Source organism: Typopeltis vanoorti, chromosome 5, assembly GCF_054136105.1.
Source record: "Typopeltis vanoorti isolate ZY-2024b chromosome 5, IOZ_Tvanoo_1.0, whole genome shotgun sequence".
Taxonomy (NCBI): Eukaryota; Metazoa; Arthropoda; class Arachnida; order Uropygi; family Thelyphonidae; genus Typopeltis; species Typopeltis vanoorti.
The window spans coordinates 74,156,657-74,178,505 of record NC_143553.1 but is presented as its reverse complement, the minus strand read 5'-3'; the positions used below and the strand labels follow the sequence as shown (position 1 = coordinate 74,178,505).

Sequence of the window (21,849 nt, the reverse complement as noted above, 5' to 3'; positions counted from 1 at the left end):
TTATTATTATTATTCTGGTCGTTCAAGGAGTCACAAGACTCATCATGGAAAATCTGTGCCAAACACAAAGTCTATCATACCACTTCTTAAACCCATTCACTATCTAAACATTCACCACCCTATCAGTAATAAAATAATAGATAAAATAATAAAACTTTTTTTTATCTCACTGGTCAGAGTCCTTACTATTGCAGCAGTCCCTCTAAGTTATCTTCACCACCTTTGCAATATACTCCCTTAACTTCAACTTATTAACAACAATCAACTTATTGAATATCACTCCAAAATTCCTTGCCTGCTCCACTTCCTCTAATACAGATCCCAACAGAACATGTAGCCTCCCATTATTGGATCCCAAACTTTAAGATCTTAGACATTTTGTTGCATTAAACTGACATTCCCATCCATTTGCAAATTTGCCCCATTAGTTAAATCCTTCTGAAGTGCTACCACAGTGGCATTATTACTAATAACCCTTCCAAGTTTCATATCATCTGTATATAACTGAACATCTCCTTGCAACCCAGAGACAATATTATTAACATAAAGGTTAAAAAGCAGAGGTTTCAATATTGATCCCTGTGAAATTCCAGTTGTGACCTTTCTTTTCCTTGATTCTGCATCCCCATTCACAACTCTCTGATATCTATCAGACAACCAATTTCCAATTCATTTTACTAACCTGATAGCTAACTCCATGTGTTGCAACTTAAATATCAACTTTTATATATACATACTAGGGGGGCTCCCCCCCTAGTATACACACACACACCAGGGGGGGCTCTGCCCCCCTAGTGTATATATATATATACACACACATAAAACATGCATGCCTAGAAGAAATATTCAAACTTTTGATTAGAAAGAAAAAGACCTGAAGATAAATGGAAACCATTTACATTTTTCTGATGACACAGTTATCATTCCTCAAGTCCACATGAATTACAGACTCACATCTGTGAGCTCCAAATTCCTAGCAAAACAACTGGTTTATGTTCAATAGCTATGTAAGACTGGAAATAATAAAAATCAATGATAATGAAATTGAACAAGTGAGTCATTACATAAACTTAGGACAATGGATACCAATTGAGCAAAATACCATGGAAGAAGTCAAAAGATGAACAGTGCTTGGGTGGGAAGCATTTGGAAAATTACATTATATTCAAAAGCCAATTACCACTATGCCCAAAAAAGAAGATAACCAATGTGTTCTCCCTATATTGACATATTGCTGTGAAATATGGACGTTACATGAAAAGGGAACTCAGAAACTAATAATAACACAATTTAGTATGGAAAGATGTATGCCTGGTATCACAAGACCAGATTACAAAAGGAATACTGGGATAAGAACACCAACTGTCTCTGACATTGCAGAAAGAGCAAAACAACTGCAGGCCATATTGTTGAGAGACAAGACCAACAATGGACAAAAGTAGTACTGGATTGGATTCCATGAGGGCAAACTACCAACAATGCCAGCCAAAATTGCAATGGATTGAAATCATGTGATTTGCAGGAGTGACACGGGAAAGGAGGACCACCGACAGACAATCTTGAAGTCATCTTGGAAAAACTTTCATCCAGTAGTGAATCGAAAATAGCTGACGATGATGGCAATGAATTTTTTATGTTATTACTATAAGCCAGAAAATCACATTCACCTAAATGTGATTAATTGGCTTTAGCAAATATGTGATTTGATATTTTAATAATTTTCTCTAGGTATTAATAAGTGTAACTGTTTAAATCAAAGCCTATAAATATATATTTATGTTATATAAATAGCAGCAATGTGATAATGTATTCATCTTTTCAAGCAAATAATCAATGGGAACTGCATATCATGAAACTTTAAATAAAGCTGTAGATCATATTATTCAGTAACGACTGAAAGTTAATTGGCAGATGAATTTAAGGCTATCCTAACAGTACAATCTGTGAAGTAGTTCAAAAGAGAAGAGAAGAAGTCACTATATATATATATATATATATATATATATATACACATATATACATATATATACATATATACATATATGTGTCTATAATCAGGCCCGGCTGGTGGCGTGTGCGAAGTGTGCAATATACACAGGCGTCTAAAAGGTGTCAAAAAATATGAGATAAGAGTTTAAACAAGCAACGAGTATGAATGTACGTCATCTTCCATTCGGGCCCATTCAGTTCTTCCCAGAAACGAACAAATAAATTCTGAAATTGTATCCTGGACCAGATTATATCACTAATTTTTTATTAAAATTTATGAAAATATACCTAAAATAGTTCTTTATTTTTTGATGTATCATAAATCAACTTATGATTAATTGTAGAATTCCGTGTAAGGGCCGTATTAATCGGATCGGATGCATGTGGTCCGGCCATAAAAGTCGACTTACTACTGATAACCCATTCTTCTCGACATTCGAGCCTGTTATATTAGCGGGCTGTTAGGGCAGCGTCAGCGACACAAAATAAACGCCGAACTCTCGAGTCCAATGCAAAACATTCTTGTAAAATTTTCTTATCTATTTTCGTTGAATCTTCAAAATTAATTTATTTATTAATGCAAAATTAATGTAAAGAATATTTGAATAAATCTCTTAACTTTATATTACTAATTTATATTATTTTGAAAATTTATATAACTTGAAAAAATTTGTATAAGCAGGACTAATCCGTAGGTAACATTATACTGTAAAGCGATTTTCATTTGTTTTTCATTTCCTGTTTGTTTTATTCACACTTTATTCAAAAAAAACTTTTTTGGAAAGGCACCGAACATTATCGCACACACAAGAAAAATACTATGCGCCGGTCCTGCCTATAATGCATTCTATTGTTCCTTTACTGATAAGAAAGATATACTTTTATTTTATTTTTATTTTATTATTTATTTATTTTTACATCCATCCTTGTAACTTTTTTTTTTCCCAACTTTCAGTGATATATTGTACTAAAACATCAGATAGTGCCACATTTATTTAATAAAAGAGGAAAGAAAATATCTATACTTACTTAAGACCATCAGACTGTTTCTCTGAATTATTGTCAACTTTTTTCCTTTCACGTTTCACTTTATAACGAGTTGATTTATGTTCTGTAGGAAGACAAGAAGAAACACTATTTGTTTGGTATGAATTTGAAGATGTTTCTAACACTGGATAGGATTCTGTCGTTGGTGATATCATTTTAGTCATATCAACTGCACAAATTTGTGGATTACGATCATCCACAGGAGAATTTTGTGCAGAAGATGCTTGCAGAGACTGGCACTGTTTTCGATGTTTTGTGCTGTACTTATAGAAGTCTGACATTACATAAGGCTTTGTTTCCTCCCAGTATGGTTGCATATGTCCTACACTAATAACATTTACTCCTATCCTAGTTTGCTGACCAGAATTCCTTCCATCAGGAAGTAATGTGGCACTTTCCTGAGTTAAAACCCTGGATGGGCAGAATGGCATAGGTTTGTTTTCCTTGAAACCTAACACTCTATTAGTCTGTAGAAAACCAGCTTCTAAATAAGGATTTGAACAGCCTTTCCCATCTGACCCATCTTTAGAACTATTTTTCCTCTGTAGGCTAGGAGAATCAAGTGAGGTTTCAATCCATTCTTTGGTTCGTCTGAAGGGTGAAATTGATGGCTTCTTAGCATACTGTTTACTGGGAGAATGTGGCGATGAAATCGGAGAACTATGAAGAGGTATATGGACAGGGCTAATACACTGAGTTTGTGAATTCAGAAAAGGTTCCCTTCCAGTTTCAAACTGAATATTTTGAATAGCAGTTCTCATTTTGTCATTACTAAAGGTACTAGTCTCAGTGGAGTTCATGTGATGGATGGGACTTATTAAGTCTGAAGGATGTGGAATTATTGTGCTATGAATTATGTGTTCGCTATGGAAATCACCTGGCCTATTATGAGATGAATATAACTTTGAGCCGTGGTCTACCCGATCACTATTGGTAATAACATCATCCACCGTGCCACCATAACTAGGATTGGGATGGTGATGTCTGTGGTGATGGAAATGATGTGGATGATAAGGAGTATACTGATGAAATCCAGGACTGAGATGGTGAGGTAGACTTCCTTCTACAAGAAATCGATAGGAGAGATGCTCATCATAGGATACAGATGATGGAAAAGTATGGTTAGCAGAAGGATCTAAAGGTGGAGGAGTATTAGCATAATGATGATGGTAACGTTGGTAACTATGCCGTTTGTTTCTATCCAGACTGTTATGACGAGACAGCAGTCCAAGATCTTGAGGATCAGAGGGCAAGGCAGCAAGAATATCATCTTGACTGTCAAAAGCTTGACTAGTCCTTTGAGTAGGAACACTGTAAAGATTAGATCCTTCAAGGTTTAATGTAGATTCAAACCTGAAATAACACAAGATTTAAAATAATTAGCAGACTGTTTTTATTACTATTTTATTTAACTTAATAGTTATTAATAGTTACATTAATAATTAAGTGCAGTAACTCACAGCATATCTACCACACAATTTCAGGTTTATGCCACTACAAATCTCTGTTAGTTTGTCTTTTGGTAATGGTAAGCAACTGCAACCATGAGACCAATTTTGGCCAAGGTAACCAGTTTATACCAATTGGAAATTGTGTGATTAGATATCAAGTGAGTTACTGTATTCAAATGTGGCACAATAAAAACGTTAGTTTCATACCATTCGGTCTTCAAAGTTTAGAGTGTAGAATCTTATACAATAGACATTTGTTTATACAATCCATTCTGAGAAGTGGAATTTATTGCATTTAATTTGCAACAAAATTTCTTTTTTTTTTTTTTTAAAAAAAAAAAACATCATGTGTGTTCAGGGGATAGAAAGATGTGCTTATAAAAATGATTTTCGGATTAGTAAAGTCATATAAAAGTTGGTTTCCACCTTAACAAAAACTATATAAAGTTTGAATGACAAATAATGTTGTTGTGTTTTCTTTCCCCTTCAACTAGTTTTTAAAGCATGGGTGCACAAAATTTGGTTCTTGGGAAGAGCATTCTTTCAAATTCATTTTATTTATCCTGGAGGATGCAACATCCTTATCAGGCATATCCTACTGGTGGTGATTGTGGAGAAAAGGGGAGAGGCCCAAATTGGTTACTCTGAAAACATGGAGTTGTGGATCAAAGGTTTGGGTAGCTAGCTGGCTAAACTAATTTGTTAATAAAAACTACCACAGGCTCATAGAAGCATATGACGATCAATGTGCTCAAACCTCTAAACCTCAGAGGCCAGGTAAGAAGTTATGCAGAGTCAGCAAAATTTATTCCCAATATTACCACTGTAAATTATACAACTCTTTTATTGAAATGTGATATATATGATGAAGAGTTGATTGGACCTGAACAAGCTATATTATTCCAAAAGCAATAATATACACAGGAAAGGAGTTGCAGTTTTAATCAAAAGACAAACTGCAAACCAAAAAAAACTGTGCTTGCTTTCAGCTTTAGTGACATTAATCAAAAACTGAATGATTGCCATGAGCACTACATATGTCCCTGACTTTAAACATAAAGATGAAGCTGAAGAATTTTCTAGTATTCTATGATATCATGTTAAATAACACAAACAAGAACTATAATCATAACTGTATAGGAGATTTCAATGCAAAAATGAATTCAGAAATCATCAGAACATTTTGAAATTAAGATAACCTTGAAATAAATATGAAAGTGGTGGTGGTTTTCCCCCTTTCAGTTATTTCTGACTTTCTAGGCATTGCCCACAAAGTGTTCCTGGTGAAATTTTTTTACAGGATAGTTCACCATTGCTTCACCCCCGGCCCCGCAATTTTATCTGGGCTCAGGACTAAAACAGAAGAAACCCAAAAATTTTTGCAAGCTGGAATATATATGAAAGAGGAGGTGGTGGTTTTTCCTTTCAGTGGTTTCCAATTTGCAAAAATTTTTGGGTTACTCCTCTTTTGGTCCTGAGCCCAGATAAAATTGGGGGTGGAGGGGAAAGCAATGGTTAACTACTCTGTAAAAAATTGTAGGAATTGCCCACAAAGTGTTCCTGGTGAGGGTGTGTTTTTTTTTTTTTTTTTTTTTTTTTTTTTTTTTTTTTTTTTTACAGGGTAGTTCTCCATTGCTTCCATCCCCGAATTTTATCTGGGCTTGGGACCGAAAGAGGAGGAGTAACCCAAAACCTTTTACAAGTTAAACAATCTATTTACTGCAAATGCAGAATTTTATCATTTCCACAGCACAAATGCATCTCCAGAACCCACCTATACAAAGGTATTGATCATATCATAAGAAATAAGTACCATAAAAGTTCATTTATTATTATTACATGACATCTCCAAGCATTCCAAGAACTCACTATGGGAGGGCACTCTACTCTGCTATACACATCTCACTGTCTTCGCTCGCTCTCGCTCTCACTCACTCACACACACACACACACACACACACACACACACACACACACACACACACACACACACACACACACACACACACACACACACAGCAACACTACTACTATCAGTGCCATCTACCACACCCACTACCATCAGCAACCATAATTATTGTCTGTAAATTTAAAAATTTAAAAACCTGCAGTGTTGGTTATGGATTGTGAACTCTATTATCCTCACAAATTGAAATTTACAATACAAATAAAATAAAATTCCAAAATAAAACCTAATAAATTAAGTAATCTAGAAAACTCAAACCTAATTTCAAAAGTTTGCTAAATCAAGAACTAGATCCTTAGATAATCATACAGTAGAAATGACAGGGATAAAGAAGACAAAAACAAACAATCTCTAGATACCCCCTGACACTCAATGGATCTATGGAAAGAAAAAAAAAAAAAAACTAAATCAAACAACAACAACAACTTACTATGTATTGGTCAAATGACATTGCTGGATATACATTGTTCAACAATGTATTTTTTAATATAAACACATTAAAAAATCAAAACAGATGAAGTTTTTTTTAAAAAAATAAGAAATAAATGGTTGGAAAAGATAGTAGAGGAGTGTCAGATTGTAGTAGATGTAACTACAATAATACTAACTTACATAAAAGCACTATGCAAAAAATATCAAAGCTAGTTCTGATGAACCAGAATCCCACTACAATAAAGAAACATTGCAATAAGCTAAACAGAAATCTAGTTGAGATTAGAGACATCTAGAGAAAGATCATTTCAAAGCAGCTTTCCAAAGAGATGTTAACTTGGCTATAGATATACCCAAGAAATCAAATCCATATGATGATGAAATGCTCCCGATACTGAGGGAAGGGGATGAAGAATCTGTAAGGAAAGATCTGGAAAAAAGCTCATAAGCTCATGAGATCATAAGTTCAGGTTCAGAGAACATGCTGCAAAAAGTGGGCAAAATATATCAAAATATCACTTGGATGTTAAGAAACACTGACAAGCAGGGATCAGGAGATCATTATTCTTCATTATAAGGCTTTGGTATGATCACATCTTGATTACCGTGCACAGATTTGATTACTTGGGTGTTCTGTGAATGTGAAAGTGGTGACTGTTTGTGGAGTGCTCCCTATGAGTACAGAATGAAGGTTTGTGGGTTACAAAGTTTAGCTATTAGGTGGAAAGAGGGAATGTGATAGAAACATATAAGTTGTTAAAAGGGTTTTATAAAACAAATGTTGAATTTATTTTTCCCCGTACGACTAAGATGGAAAAGAACAACAAATCACCCCCCCCTCAAAGCTGTATAAGAGCATAATTATCAATGGATAAGGTAGGCTGGTTGGTTGTTTTGGAATTACAACCAAAAGAACTCAGACTATGAAGCCTGCTGGAGCAAGGAGATTTTTGGCTGGAGTGATGAATGAATGGAATGTTGTGCCAGATTCTATGATCATGAGATATATTTATGGTGCCAATAAAAATTAGTGTAGACCTCAAACAATAGGTCACTGGAGAAGATGCATGAAGATGGCCATGTAATAATAATAATAATAAAATTATAAACAAATCTGCACTTTCAACTCTTTTTTGTGCAAATGACACTGCAAGCTGAACTTCTAAGAACATTCCTTTTATCCTGCATTAACGATCAAGGCAAATTATCTACCATTCCCAAAACAAGCACATGACTCTTGGTCTTTTGCAAGAAAGAAAGAAAAATTTTCAATAACTTATATGCCTCCCAAGTACTCTGGTTCTGATGGGATGATATTTCCATCAGAACCAGATTTTCTGAAATTGCATTTCAGAAAACTAATGCCTGTCCTATACTATCTTCACATCTTTTTATACTCAGCTGTAATCTATTCTAATACATAGAAGCAAGCCTGCATTCAGTCCATTTCAAAAAAAAAAGCAAAATAAAAGCCTGTTTGATACCAGGTCAGTTCATCACCTGCTCTCTGAGTCTGCCATCACCTCAGTTGTCTCTAAAATAATGGAGAAAGTCACCAACAGTCAACTTCATTACCTGGAGACTTACCAGCTAATCAATGAGTATGGATTTTACCGCTCTAGATCCATAGCAGACCTTCTAGCCATTATTACCTATCTCTAGATATGTGGTAAGGAAAGGTTTGGAAAAACTCTGTTGCTCCTAACATTTCTAAAACATCTGATCAGGTTTAGCATTGAGGGCTGCACAGCAAACTGCTATCCCTTGATATACCTTTCACTTTCTGTAATTGAATAGCCAGTTTTCTCTATGATCAATTACTGCATACTATGGTGGATAGCATCTTCTTTCTGGATTTTATTAACTGATGAAGGAAAGTCCAGTGGCTCTTGTCTATCATATATCCTCTTTTTCAAACATACAAATTACCTTGCCTTAATGAACAATAACCATATACATAATTTTGATGAAAATTATATGCCATTCATTCTACTCATTTGAGAAGTTTGAGCACTGTGAAGTGTCCAAACTTCCCATGCTTCACAACTTCTATAACCAATACACTGAACGTGAACTTTCATGATGTCCTTCAATGGTGAGAAAATGATGATGATTTATGGTTCTAATGGTCAAGGACAAAGGTCATATCAAACACTATAGGCAATACACAAGGGAACACCATCATAAACATCCATGCTTGCAGTGGGATTCAAACCCACGACCCGTTGGTTGGAGAGCAGGTACACTTACCACTCAACCAAACAGGGACAACAATGGTGTGAGGATACCTTAGTTGCCTTCAATGCTATCAAAGTGTCTTGCTTTATTTGTGTCAGAAAGGATCTCCATTCACTTTCTCTTATCCTTGATGTTTTAGAATGAAACATACTGATTATGTATATTTCTATTGTCATATGTGACCTTTGAATAAGGCGAACAGATTTACCCCAAAAGTTGTCTATATATACAGGGTGTTCGGGATAAATTTGACATATTTATAATTAATTATATTTTTCCGTAAGTTACATGTATTAACACACACTTCTCTTCATTTAAAAGTTTGGACCCTTCTTCATTCATATACAAGATGTCAGAAAGGATGGATAGCTGGAACCCACCTGAATCATGGAAGAGAATAACTTGTATCATGATGATTCGTGCCCGCCATCAAAATAAGGATATTACGACTGCTGCCCAATGCTCCCTGAATACAGTAAAAACAATCAGGCATGAACTCGAGACTTGCAATGGTGACTACGAGGATGTAGCAAGAAGAAAGATCCCTAGCAGACGATCTGATTGCGTTCGTACAGCAGAATTCCTCGCAAATCTGCAGGAACAGGTGTTGAAGAACCCTGGCATTGAAATTCGGGCTTTGTTCGTGGAGTTGCTAACTGTAGTCAAGCCCTGGATAACAAGGGTAGCCAATGGTAGGCCGTATGTATGGCAGCAGGATTCGGCCCCTTGCCACACCTCTGGGAAAAGTCAAAAATGGTTGTCTGAAAATTTCTACGACTTCACCAGTCCAAATGTTTGGCCTCCAAACTCCCCAGACCTTAACCCCATGGATTATTTTGTATGGGGCGCAGTTGAAAAAGACACCAATCGCACTTCCAGTAATACAAAAGCCCAGTTAATGGATAAAATTAAAACAGTTTTTGCGGCCCTTCCCAGGGAGACTGTAGCATCAGCTTGTTCGAGGTTCCGAAGCAGAATTGAAGCTGTGATCGATGCTAATGGTGGTTATTTTGAGTAAATCTTGTTGATAGTATTGTAATTAACTCTGCCTGTAATGTTTTTTTGTCAATTCATTAAATTTAATAGATACAAAGAAGATTTTCTTTTTCCTTACGAAACTGTCAAATTTATCCCGAACACCCTGTATATATATATATCAGTATACTGTCAATGGTGAATGGGTAAACACTTCAAAAGATGTATTATCATAAAATACCATATTATTTACTTGTTTTAGTGTGATGGATGAGTTATTGATAGTTAAAACAATAGTCTAATGTGATGTTAGGCCACTGCCTAACATCACATCTTCCTCAAAAAAAAAGCAAACAAAAACTTTTAGATATAAAGATTTAAGTAATCAAACTTTGAAGAGCTAAATTAGCATTAATAACAAGGATTGATGTCACCAAATATATGATGCCCTATTCCATTAAGGAATATTACATAATAGGACCTCATACTTTTTTTTAATTTCTTTATTTTGTTTTGCTTTATTTTTAAATTGGTCTTTTCATGTGCTAATTTATTTGAATACACAGTCCAGCTTCTGATGAAATTATACTTAGATAAATGACAATAACTTGAAAAACTGCTAGTCTTTACAAATGTTTCCCAGTAACTTAACTTAAAGGAGTAATTATATTTCATGAATGTACAACTGGGGTTGGAATCTACGAAGATGGTCTGAAAAGTTCTCGGCATAACAATGAACCTGATGAAAGATGATTTTTTTTCTTCTGCAAACTGGGTCTTTTCTCACAAATTTTTTCATCTAGTCTGGTTAAAAGATTGGAATAATATTCCCTGGTTATTGTTTTACCCTTTTCAAGATAATTAATAAACCAAATGCCTTAACATCCCAAAACACTGAAGCAATGACCTTTCCTGCTGATGGAACCGATAATGTCTGTTTTGGTGCTGAACAACTGGCTTCTGTCCACTGTTTTGATTGCTGTTTGGATTCTGATGTGTAATGGTGAATCCAGGTCTTATCCACAGTAATAAATCAACCTACAAAATCAGTTTTATTCTTATTAAAATGCTCCAAGCACTGTTCAGAGATTTTCATGCGAGTCCATTTTTGATCTGCTGTGAGCAAGCATGACACCCATCTTGCGCAAAGCTTTTTCATTTGCAATTTTTCATGTAAAATATATCCTACACGTTCTTTTGGAATGCCTATAGTCTCAGCAATTTCATGCACTTTGACTCACCAGTCATCCAATACCATATCATGCACTTGATGAATGATTTCTGGTGTTACACTTTTTGGACATCTTTCACATGGATCATCTTCAAGGCTGGTACAACCACGCTTAAACTCAGCAGCCCATTTCTTAATTGTTGAAAATGAAGGAGAAGAGTGCCCATAAACTTTTATGAACTTTGAATGAATTTCTTTTGGTGTTAAACCTTCTTTTACAAAGAATTTTATAACTTCACGATACTCAGTTGTATCCATTTCAAGGGATACAAACAACACTTTTGCTTCAGACAGCTGTATAAAACAAACTATTTGATAGAATGACTTGCAATTTCACATGGATGTACAAACATAGAAATTATGACAGATGTACCAACTTAGAAAAAGAAAGCTTGCCGATAGTGTTGCCATCTATGGTCGAGGCTGAGAACTTTTCAAGCCACCCTCTGAGTTTTACATGAATAAATAATTTGTACATTATTTATGATAATATTAAGGCTTACTCACTTATTCTGATAAGGTGACCTGAGCGTGACATCCATAATATCAGTAGTACTGCCAGTTTCACAATCTGATGAGGTGGAGTAATTAGATGGCAATTTTGTTGAAAGTGTGGGATACTGTTGGCTACGATATGATGTTTTGGTCTGATATACAGAGCTAGGCTTATAACCTTGTCCTTCAAAATTCTGGCTAGTCCTACTTGGACATGAACGAGGCGTTGTAGGCTGAGAGGTGGATTTCTGTAGTTGAAGCTGATGCCGCACTTTTGTAGGACTAGGTGGGGCAGAACTTGAGCCAGGAATCATTGAATTTGTAGAATAATAACAAGAGGATGAGGATGAAGAGGTAGGAGCAGGTGAAGATGAACACTAAAAAGGACAAAGTTTTAAAAAAATGTGTGCATATATAATATATATATATATATATACACGTGATTAAATAACACCACTTTAACCAACATAAAGAAAACAGTTTGCAATACATATATATATATATATATATATTCATTCCCCCCCCCCCTTTATCAGCATACAGTGAATCCAGATCTGATTCAGGCATACAGCACAAAGAGAGGCAGCAATGACAAGCACCGATGTGTAGGTGTTTGTTTTCCAACTTCTAAAAACTAATAGAGAACAGTCATGTTGTAAAAAGTTGGAAAACAAATCCCAATCACTCACACTTCTTCAAATATTTTCATTAATCATTTTATATTTGATATATATTCTGCTTTTAAAATGTAATATAACAAACATTGGTTATATTACATTATATATACAGTATATATACATCTCCTAAAAACTACTTATGAATTCAGCACTCACATATCTCCATCCTCTTATCTCACATCTTTATGGAGATGAGAGAACAGAGAGAGATTCCCAAGGAAGACATGCCTTTGTGGCAAATGTTGAAGAGATTCCCCAACATATCATTGTTTCAAACATATTACCAAAACTATAAAAGGACTTGACAGGATGGTTGTCATCTTTCATTAAGAACTCTAACCACTTTAATTTCACTGATCCTGGTGAACATAAGATTTAATGTAACCTCATTGAGATATCATGTTATATCAAATTTGTATTTGATGTAGTTGATTTGTTTACTAATGTCCTGAGTGAAGAACTATTCTTGGTTACTACAAGGTCAATTCTTTAAAAACTTTCTTAATCATGTAAAAAGGATCTCCATCTTTTTGTTCATCTCAAAAAAACATATGATAAAGTAACAGAGAGGAAACTGTTCAAAGCCCTCAAATTTTATGGTAAAAATGAAAACTATATAATATACAGCTTATGCAATACATAAAAGGTGACATGAAAATGGGAGAAAAAGATATCCTTGAAGTATGGAGTAATTACTTTGAAAAACTGCTAAATGAAACAAGCAGTGATGACAGCACAGTGGTAAAAAACACTGACCTGGCATGCAGTCAGGAATACATATCCATACTTGAAGTAGATGATATTCGACCAGAAATGCTGAAGTATGGTGGTATAAGAGTCTTACAGTGGCTGCACTGCATAGTTCAGAAAGCCTGGACAGAGGGACGAATTCCCGATGATTGGAGTAGAGCTCTCATAGTACCCATATATAAAAAGGGAAATAAAACTGCATGTGAGAATTACAGAGGTATTTCCCTACTGAGTGTTCCTGGCAAGATCTATGCAAGTATAGTTGAGAAATGGTTGAGAAGAATTGTGGAAGAAAAGCTTGGTGAAGAACAAGCTGGATTCAGGCCAAATAGAGGCTGTCAGGATCAGATCTTCACTTTACGACAAATAGTAGAGAAAGCATGGGAATATAACAAAGATCTGTATTTAAGTTTTGTCGATCTGGAAAAGGCATATGACAAGGTGCCAAGAGAGAAGCTATTCAATACGCTGCAGTTATATGGTGTCAATGGGGCATTATATAAAGCAATACTTAGTCTTTATTTGAGTTGTAAGTCAGCAGTTAGAATTGAAGGAAGTACAGGGTGATGGTTTAATGTTAAATCTGGTGTGAGACAAGGATGTACATTATCCCCTCTGTTATTCATTATCTATATGGATCACATTATGAAGGAAAGTGGCATTAAACATTATATCAAAGGAGATGTTAATGTCAGCTCTTTGCTTTATGCGGATGATGTTATACTTCTAAATAAATCTGCTACAAGTCTGCAAGATTCTCTGACTAAATTGAATAGCTGTTGTAATAGATATGGTATGAAGGTCAGCAATAAAAAGACAAAGACAATGAAAATGTCAACTGTGTTGTGAATGGAGAACCTGTGGAACAAGTAAAACATTTCAGCTATTTAGGCACAATTTTTACTGAAGATGATAAATTAAATATAGAAATGGACAACAGAATCAGCAAAGCTGGTATGGTGGGAAGTCAATTGAATAAATTCATATGGAATAAGAGAGAAATTAGTCGGAACACTAAATTAGCTGTATACAAGACAGTGTTCAAACCAGTTTTAACTTATGGATCTGAGAGCTGGGTCAGAAGTAAAACACTTAACCAAAGACTAGAGACCGCAGATATGAGAGTCCTGAGAAAGATTATAGGCGTGAACAGATGGCATCAATGGCAATATCATATTAAAAATGAGGATATTAGGAAAGAACTTGACATTGTCAGCATCCAGGAATGCGTTAGCAGAGCTAGTCTCAGGTGGTATGGTCACTTAAACAGAATGGGCGAGGAAAGATTAGCAAAACAAGTGTTCTCTGCCAGGTTGGCAGCAAAACGACCCAGAGGAAGACCAAGATATAGGTGGATTGATACGGTACAAAGTGCTTTAGACGATAGAAATATAAGATCTGATAATGTTGGAGTCTTGACAAGCAACAGACTGATTTGGAGGAAAATTGTAGATAGGAAGTTAATAATGATGTAATTTTTTTCATGTAGTACTATCATATCCTGTACACCCCTTGAGGGTAGATGGCAGGAATTTGATGATGATGATGATGATGCAATACATAAATTGCAAATTAGTTATATAGAGTAGTGTACAGAAAGATGACATGATATTAAACCAGGTATAATCTAGGGCAGCATCTTATCTCATGTTATTTATAACCTACATTTACTGCTATAACCTTTGCTGATGTTTATAATCTAGTACAAGTCCTACCTTTAGTTAGCTAAATTCCTTTGACAATATGAAAATAAACATGCAAACACAAAACTATGAAAACAGGTAGAAAGTAACTACACTCTTTGTAGTGAACCTAAACTTATAATACATGTAAACAAATTTAACTATTTGGACCCAATCTTCAGTAAAGATGTTAAATTAAATATGAAAATAAATAATAAGCTTATTTATTAGCAATTCATACAATGATGATTAATTACAAAATTGTAATTAATAAATAAATAATAAATCAGTAATATATAAAAGTAATAATGGTGGGAAACAAGTCAAATAAATATATTATGGAACAAGACAGAAATTAGCCACAACATCAAGCCAGTAAGTACTATAAAAGATAGTGTTCATACCAATATATTAACATATGAATCTTAGAAAGTTGATTAACAACTACATCCTACAGGCACAAGTTCTGAAAATATTAGATGAGTGAACAGATGTCATCAGTAGCAGAAACATTATAAATGTAGATTTTAGAACTTGACATTAACGGTCATGAAGAGGTAAGGATCTAGGATGCTATAATTTCTGAAATGTAGTGGGAGACAAAAATATTAGTAAAACAGGAAAATGAAGCAAAAATGGAAGAAGATAGAAAAGTAAGATGTGTTAAGATCAGAGAATTACAGACACAGTAGGCCAAATTTGAAAGAAAACTGTAGACAGGTAACTAACAATGGCATAATAAATATGTTGCACTATCAGAGTAACTGTAGTGCATTTAATAAAAAATAATAACTAAAATCTTTATTATGGCAAGATATTCAAATATCTTTTATAATTTCAACTTACTGAAAGATGGTGATTAATTGAGTTATTGGCAGCTTCAGTTTTGGCAATCTGTGGTGATAAAGCGATGCTGAGCTCAGATAAGTTAATGCCTGGCTCATGAAATAAGGGATCTAAAACAGCAAATGTGAAGAATATATATATATATATATATACACATTATATGCATTAATATCCCAATTCAAAATTAATTAGTAATTTATTTAACAAAAAAGGTTTAATGAATAATTATGTAACAAGTGAAATATCTTCATGGCTAATGCTGTTCTTGTTTGTTTTTACAGGTTTTACATGAGAATTATGGATACCATGTATTTGTTCACAATCTCTCTTTTCCATAGATATACTGTGCGACTACACATGCGAGATCCCTCAACACTTCTCCACATGACAGAAGAAGGCAAATCTATCACAATAATAGGGTAATCAATCATTTTGTGGGATGAGTGTTAATTATTAAACATTGGAAAATTAGTTTTTCTTTGATGAAAATTCTAGATTTTAAAGTGGTAACTATTTTCCTTGCACAACAGTTGGAAAATTTACATATAAAGCACTTGATTCCGCGTGTTGGTAATGAATTCGTACATCGCCTTATTCCTTTCTCCCAAACATAAATTGACTCTTCTTGGCACATTGCCAGCTGTGGATCTGGCATCTGTAGTTGGACAGTACTTCTATGGATGTTTAACACGTTCGCTGCCACGCTACTTCGGCATGGTCTGTTCCCCTACGCCGAGCAATTTCACTTCTTCAAGGTCAGTATGATAATCTCGTTGCCGGCGGTAAGCGTCATACGAATATACTCATAGTTGGCTTGTGCAGAGCATATACCATCTATGAGAATACACAGTTTTGATGCTAGCTCCACAAGCCAAGCATTTTCACTTCTTCAAGGTCAGTACAGTAATCTTGTTGCTTGCGGTAAGCGTGATACGAGTATACTCGTAGCTGGCTTGTGTAGCTGGTTTACCAACTACGAGTATACTCGTAGTTGGCAGTGAACGTGTTAAAAAAAATAAATAAATAAATATATATATATATATATATATATATATATATATATATATATAGTGACATAATGGATCAAGACCGAAATTATCTACATCAATCCAGTAGTATAGAATGAGTTAATGATAGAGGAGATATGTAGTGTGTCCTGAGTGGTAGGTGGTGATGAAATGTGTGAAGTAACTGAAACTGCCTGATTATGACCTGTAACTTTCAGGTTGAATTATGTAGCTATTAAATATATTATTCACTTTCTTCCTTGTGCTACATGTTAATTTGTAAGAACTAGTAGAAGAATCGGATAAGTATGATGGTGACATAATAGGTGTTAAAACAAAACTGGATGATATTCTTCTATGCAACAAATATAATTATTAGATTCAGGCAATAATGATCAGGAGTAGCTACAGTAACACTAAAAGTACGAGGAGAATCTTTAATGGTAGGTAATATCAGTAGAGTGATGGGACAAATATCAAAACAGAGAATTGAATAATGAGTCTTATTTGTGCCTATGATTCCACAGAAGGTTCTACTAAATAAAACATGGAGAAATTTTTCAATACCTCGGAACTGACACAAAAAAAGAAGGAAACGTGATACCTTCATGCTGGTTCAGGACAAGAATAAACAGAGGATTTGAATTAGGAAGTGATCACCATTTAGTTTGAGCCGAATAAAACTGAATAACATATTGAAAGGTGTGCAAGAAAGTTACAAAAAGAATAAAAATTGAGCAGCTTTCAGGGATGAACTGTTGACTCAGATACCACAAATATTATTAAAGAAAAAAAAATTAAAGAATTGGAAAACAAGAACCAAACCTTTGAGATTCAGTGGCAGACTCCTGAAAAAAAAACATTGATTTATCCAGAGAGCTATGTGGCAATGTCATTTACAAGGAGAGAAAAATCAGAACTCCACCATGCACTCAGGAAGTTAAGGAGGCAGTCAGGAAAAAGAAGAAAGTTTATCAAAAGTGTATGGCAAGTAAGTCAGCTTGTCCTCTGAGTGAATAGAGAGAAAAATGTAAGAAAGTGAAATACTGTGTAAAACTAGCTAAACAAAAGTCATGGGAAAACTATGGTAAGAACACAGAAAATAAATAAATAAATACCAGGAAGATGGCAAAACATTCTGGAGACTATAGAGAAAGCTTGGTAAACGAAGAAAAAGAGTACTGTAAAATGAATTAGAGATAATGGCAACATGCAAACTGAAGATATTCTAGATATATAGAATAATTACTTTGAAAGGTTGTCTATCACAAGTTGTCACCATGATAGATAACATTCAACTGGAAAACAATCAGGAATAAATATAAATTCTTGAGGTAGAAAATTCTGCCAAAAACCTGAAAAATGTGGAAAACAATCTGGAGTAGATGATATTCCACCAGAAATGATTAAATATGGAGATCATAAAAAGTTTTCAAGTAGCTACAATGCATAATTCAGAAGACCTGGTCAGAGGGTTGAATATCAGATGATTGGAGAAGAGCTTGCATAGTTTGATCATCTATAATAAGGGAAATAAAACTATCTGAGAATTACAGGGTATATTTCCCTAATGAGTGTTCTTGGTAAGATTCATGTAAGCATACTTGAGAAAATGCTAAGAAAAATTGTGGAAGGGAAGTTTGGAGAGGAACAAGCTGGGTTCAGGCCAAATAGTTGAGAAATGGTGGAAATATGACATGGATCTGCATCTAAGTTCTAGAAAAAGCATATTGACAAGGTACTAAGAGAAAAGCTGTTTGAAATGCTACATTTATAAGGTGTAAATGATAAATTGAGAAATACACAATCTATATTTTGAGAGTTAAGTCAACAGTTAGAATTGAAGGAAACACAGGAAGATAGTCGGATGTTAAATCAGGTCTGAGACAAGGGTGCATACTGTCTCCACTCCTATTCATCACACACACACACACACCGGCCACTGAATATAAACTTTTATGCAGATGTACGTAAAAATTACTTATGCAGCATATATGCAAAATACTTGGTCATGTGCATCGCCACATGTTCTAGGCAACTATTTAAGAATACCATTGGTCAGTATTTGTCAACTGTGCTGATCACAATGGGAAAAACAAAGGATCTTTCAGAGTTCAATTCAGGGCTTACTGTGGGTGCCCATCTGGCTGGAGCTGCAATTTTGAAAACAGCAGAGCTGACAGAGCCTTTCTCAAAAGGCAAGATATTCTGGGTGTTTAATCTGTGGAAAAATAACCCATATTGCTTGTCTAAAAGGCAAAACTGTGATCCCAAGACTCTCAAGAATCAGATCGTGTATACATGGATCATATTATGAAGGAAAGTGGCATGAAACCTGATATCACTGTTAGAGATGTTAATCTCAGCTCTTGCTTTATAAAGATGATATTATCCTTCTGAATAAAGTACAAGTTACAGTTTCAAGTAAAGTTCCAGAACAAGTTTGCAGGATTCAATTCCCTAACTAAATGGAAATAACTTCTATAATAAATTTCATATTAATATCAACAATAAAATGGCAAAGACAAATAGGCAGAGAAACTGAAAATATCAACTGCATTCTGAATGGAAAATATGTATAACAAGTAAAACATTTCAGCTATTTAGGAGAAACTTTTAGTGATGGCAAATTAGAATCAGCAAATCTGATATGGTAGGAAGTCAGCTGAATAAATCTATACAGATTTATATTCAAACTTATAAAAATATATTCTGAATATATATAAAATTTATATTCAAATCAATTCTAACTTATGGACCCTAGAAATGGGTTAGAAATAAAACATTTGATCAAAGAATCACATTCATCATATAGAATATAAAGGTTCTGAAATAGATTAGGGGAGTGAACAAATGGCATCAATGGAAGAATCCTTTTAAAAATTAGGATATTACAAGGCTGACATTGTCAATATTCAAGAATTTGTGAACAGAGCTTATCTCAGGTAGTATGGTCACTTACACAAAATGGGAAAAGAAAGGTTAGTGAAACAATTGTTTTTCCAGGACAGGAAAGAGATCCAGAGGAAGTCCAAGATTTGGGTGGATCAATACAGTAAGAAGTGCCTTAGAAGACAGAAATATAAGTTTTGACAATATTGGAATCCTCACAGATAACAGATTAATTTGGAGGATATTTGAATTGTTGATAAGAAGTTAGTAATGGTGTAATCTTTTCACGTAGTATATATCAAAATATTCCATGTGCCTCCTATCAGAAATTTGATGATGATAATGTCGTTTTACAGGAATATTTGCAAGTATACACCCTAGAAATCAAATCAGTGCAAAATGTATGAAAGTTTTAGAATAAAATAAAATATTGCTTAGCAATTCATTTTGAATGCATTTGATTAATCTTTGTTTGCCAAATTATCATGGTGCGTAACAATTACTTGCTTCAGGTGCATAAATCCAATGCTTTGGGAGTTGGTAAACAAAGGTTCCCACTTTGCATGAACAGGTGGTCATGCAAAGTGGGAACCTTTGTTTACCACCAAATGTTATGAGAAGGATTAAGTGCAAATCAGTCTCATAACATTATTCAGACGTTATTACAATATGAAATTTATTCCTGAAGATGGTTATTGTCAGATAGTTTATTTTTTTAATGTAATGGTGTTTTCAAGTGGAAGAACAGATCCTAAAAACTTGAATTTATTCTGAGAGATTCTTTGTGAAGTTCCCATGATCAAATCAGATTATTATGCCTAGTTCATGGAAAATTCATCACATAGAATTCATATTGGTTATTATTCTTCGCAGGGAAAATTCATTGTGAGAAAATTGACATAATATTGTAATGACACACATACATGAAAAATTAATGCAAAACAAGACATTTTAGAAAATACAGTTTCTTTATTTCTGTATTATTTATTTAATTAGATTTCATTTCACTTTTTTTTATAATTTTTTTTCTGTATAAAGTGAAAGTAATATGTTGTATTTTAACTAATCAGTGATTTCTATTTATTTATTAAATTTCTAATTTGATTATTTCTTAAAATATTAATTTTTTTCTTCCTACTTAGATACTAGAGACTCTGTAGACGGGATATTAATATTTTAGTAACGTGTGATAGGATAGCTAAGGAATTAAGAGCACTAAATTTAAAATTGTTTATTTATTTTTATAACCTTTCACTATTTTTCTATGTACTTAAGACACTCATCCAGACGTGAATTTTTTTTTTCACTGAACTAATTTAGAAGATGAGGTGCTTTCATTCAGAGGATTTACTATGTAGGAAACTTCACATTTCCTACATAGTAAAGAGATTTTGAAGGCAATTATTGTTTTAAAGGGATACTGTAAGACTATATGTACACCTCTGAGTAATCATATTAAACAAAATGATAGTGAAATCGCATAAATCCTTTCATGGTGTAAATCAGCTGTCCAAGAGCCTCCATAGCTCAGTCGGTATAGGTGAAGCCCTTTGGTCAGAAAGACCTCCCATCCATGATGTGAGAAGTCTTTATCTGGTCTCTTTTGACTAAGGTGAGTTAGCCAGTCTCATACGGAGGTAGAGGGTTTTTTCACCCAGAAACTCAGGTTTCTTGTCTCTCAAGACAGGCAAACTGGCCCATGAATACACACAGATCTACAGTCAAAAATACATACTTAAAATTCCTCATTGGAGGGCTCAACCTGTCCTAAGGGATGGATGAGGAAAACTGGGAGAACCCCAGACAAAAACAACAATATCAATTAAAATTATAATAATGAATTAACTCATGGAAAATATTAACTCATATAAAAACTTGTTTCAAGTTTTTAGGATCTGTTCTTCCACTTGAGAACACCATTACATAAAAAAAATAAACTATCTGACAATAACCATCACAGGCATCTTCAGTACATGTAAAAAGCTAATTAAACTAACAATAACTGACAATTCCAAAAGGTGCCACCTAAGTAGCTAATGTAAGATAACTAAAAATAGGTAATTAAATTATCTAACTTATTAAAAAAAAATAGATAAATAAATTATATACACACACACACAAAATTAAAAAAATTAAAAAAGCTGATTTAAAAAGGTGATAAACGTAGACCA

The 21,849-nt window shown here is 34.1% G+C and overlaps 1 protein-coding gene across 4 annotated transcripts in view; it reads right to left on the bottom strand.

Annotated features, from left to right (window-relative positions):
• The window catches only part of LOC150106534 (uncharacterized), a 355,589-nt gene that overhangs the window by 21,243 nt on the left and 312,497 nt on the right, over positions 1-21,849 (bottom strand). For all 4 annotated transcript variants that reach the window (XM_090393178.1, XM_090393180.1, XM_090393177.1 and 1 more), the window contains exons 19-21: positions 15,780-15,889; positions 11,837-12,201; positions 3,019-4,389 (exon numbers count right to left, since the gene is read on the bottom strand). In XM_090393178.1, coding sequence (XP_090249304.1) covers positions 3,019-4,389; positions 11,837-12,201; positions 15,780-15,889 — 1,846 coding nt within the window. The remainder of the gene's footprint in view (positions 1-3,018; positions 4,390-11,836; positions 12,202-15,779; positions 15,890-21,849) is intronic.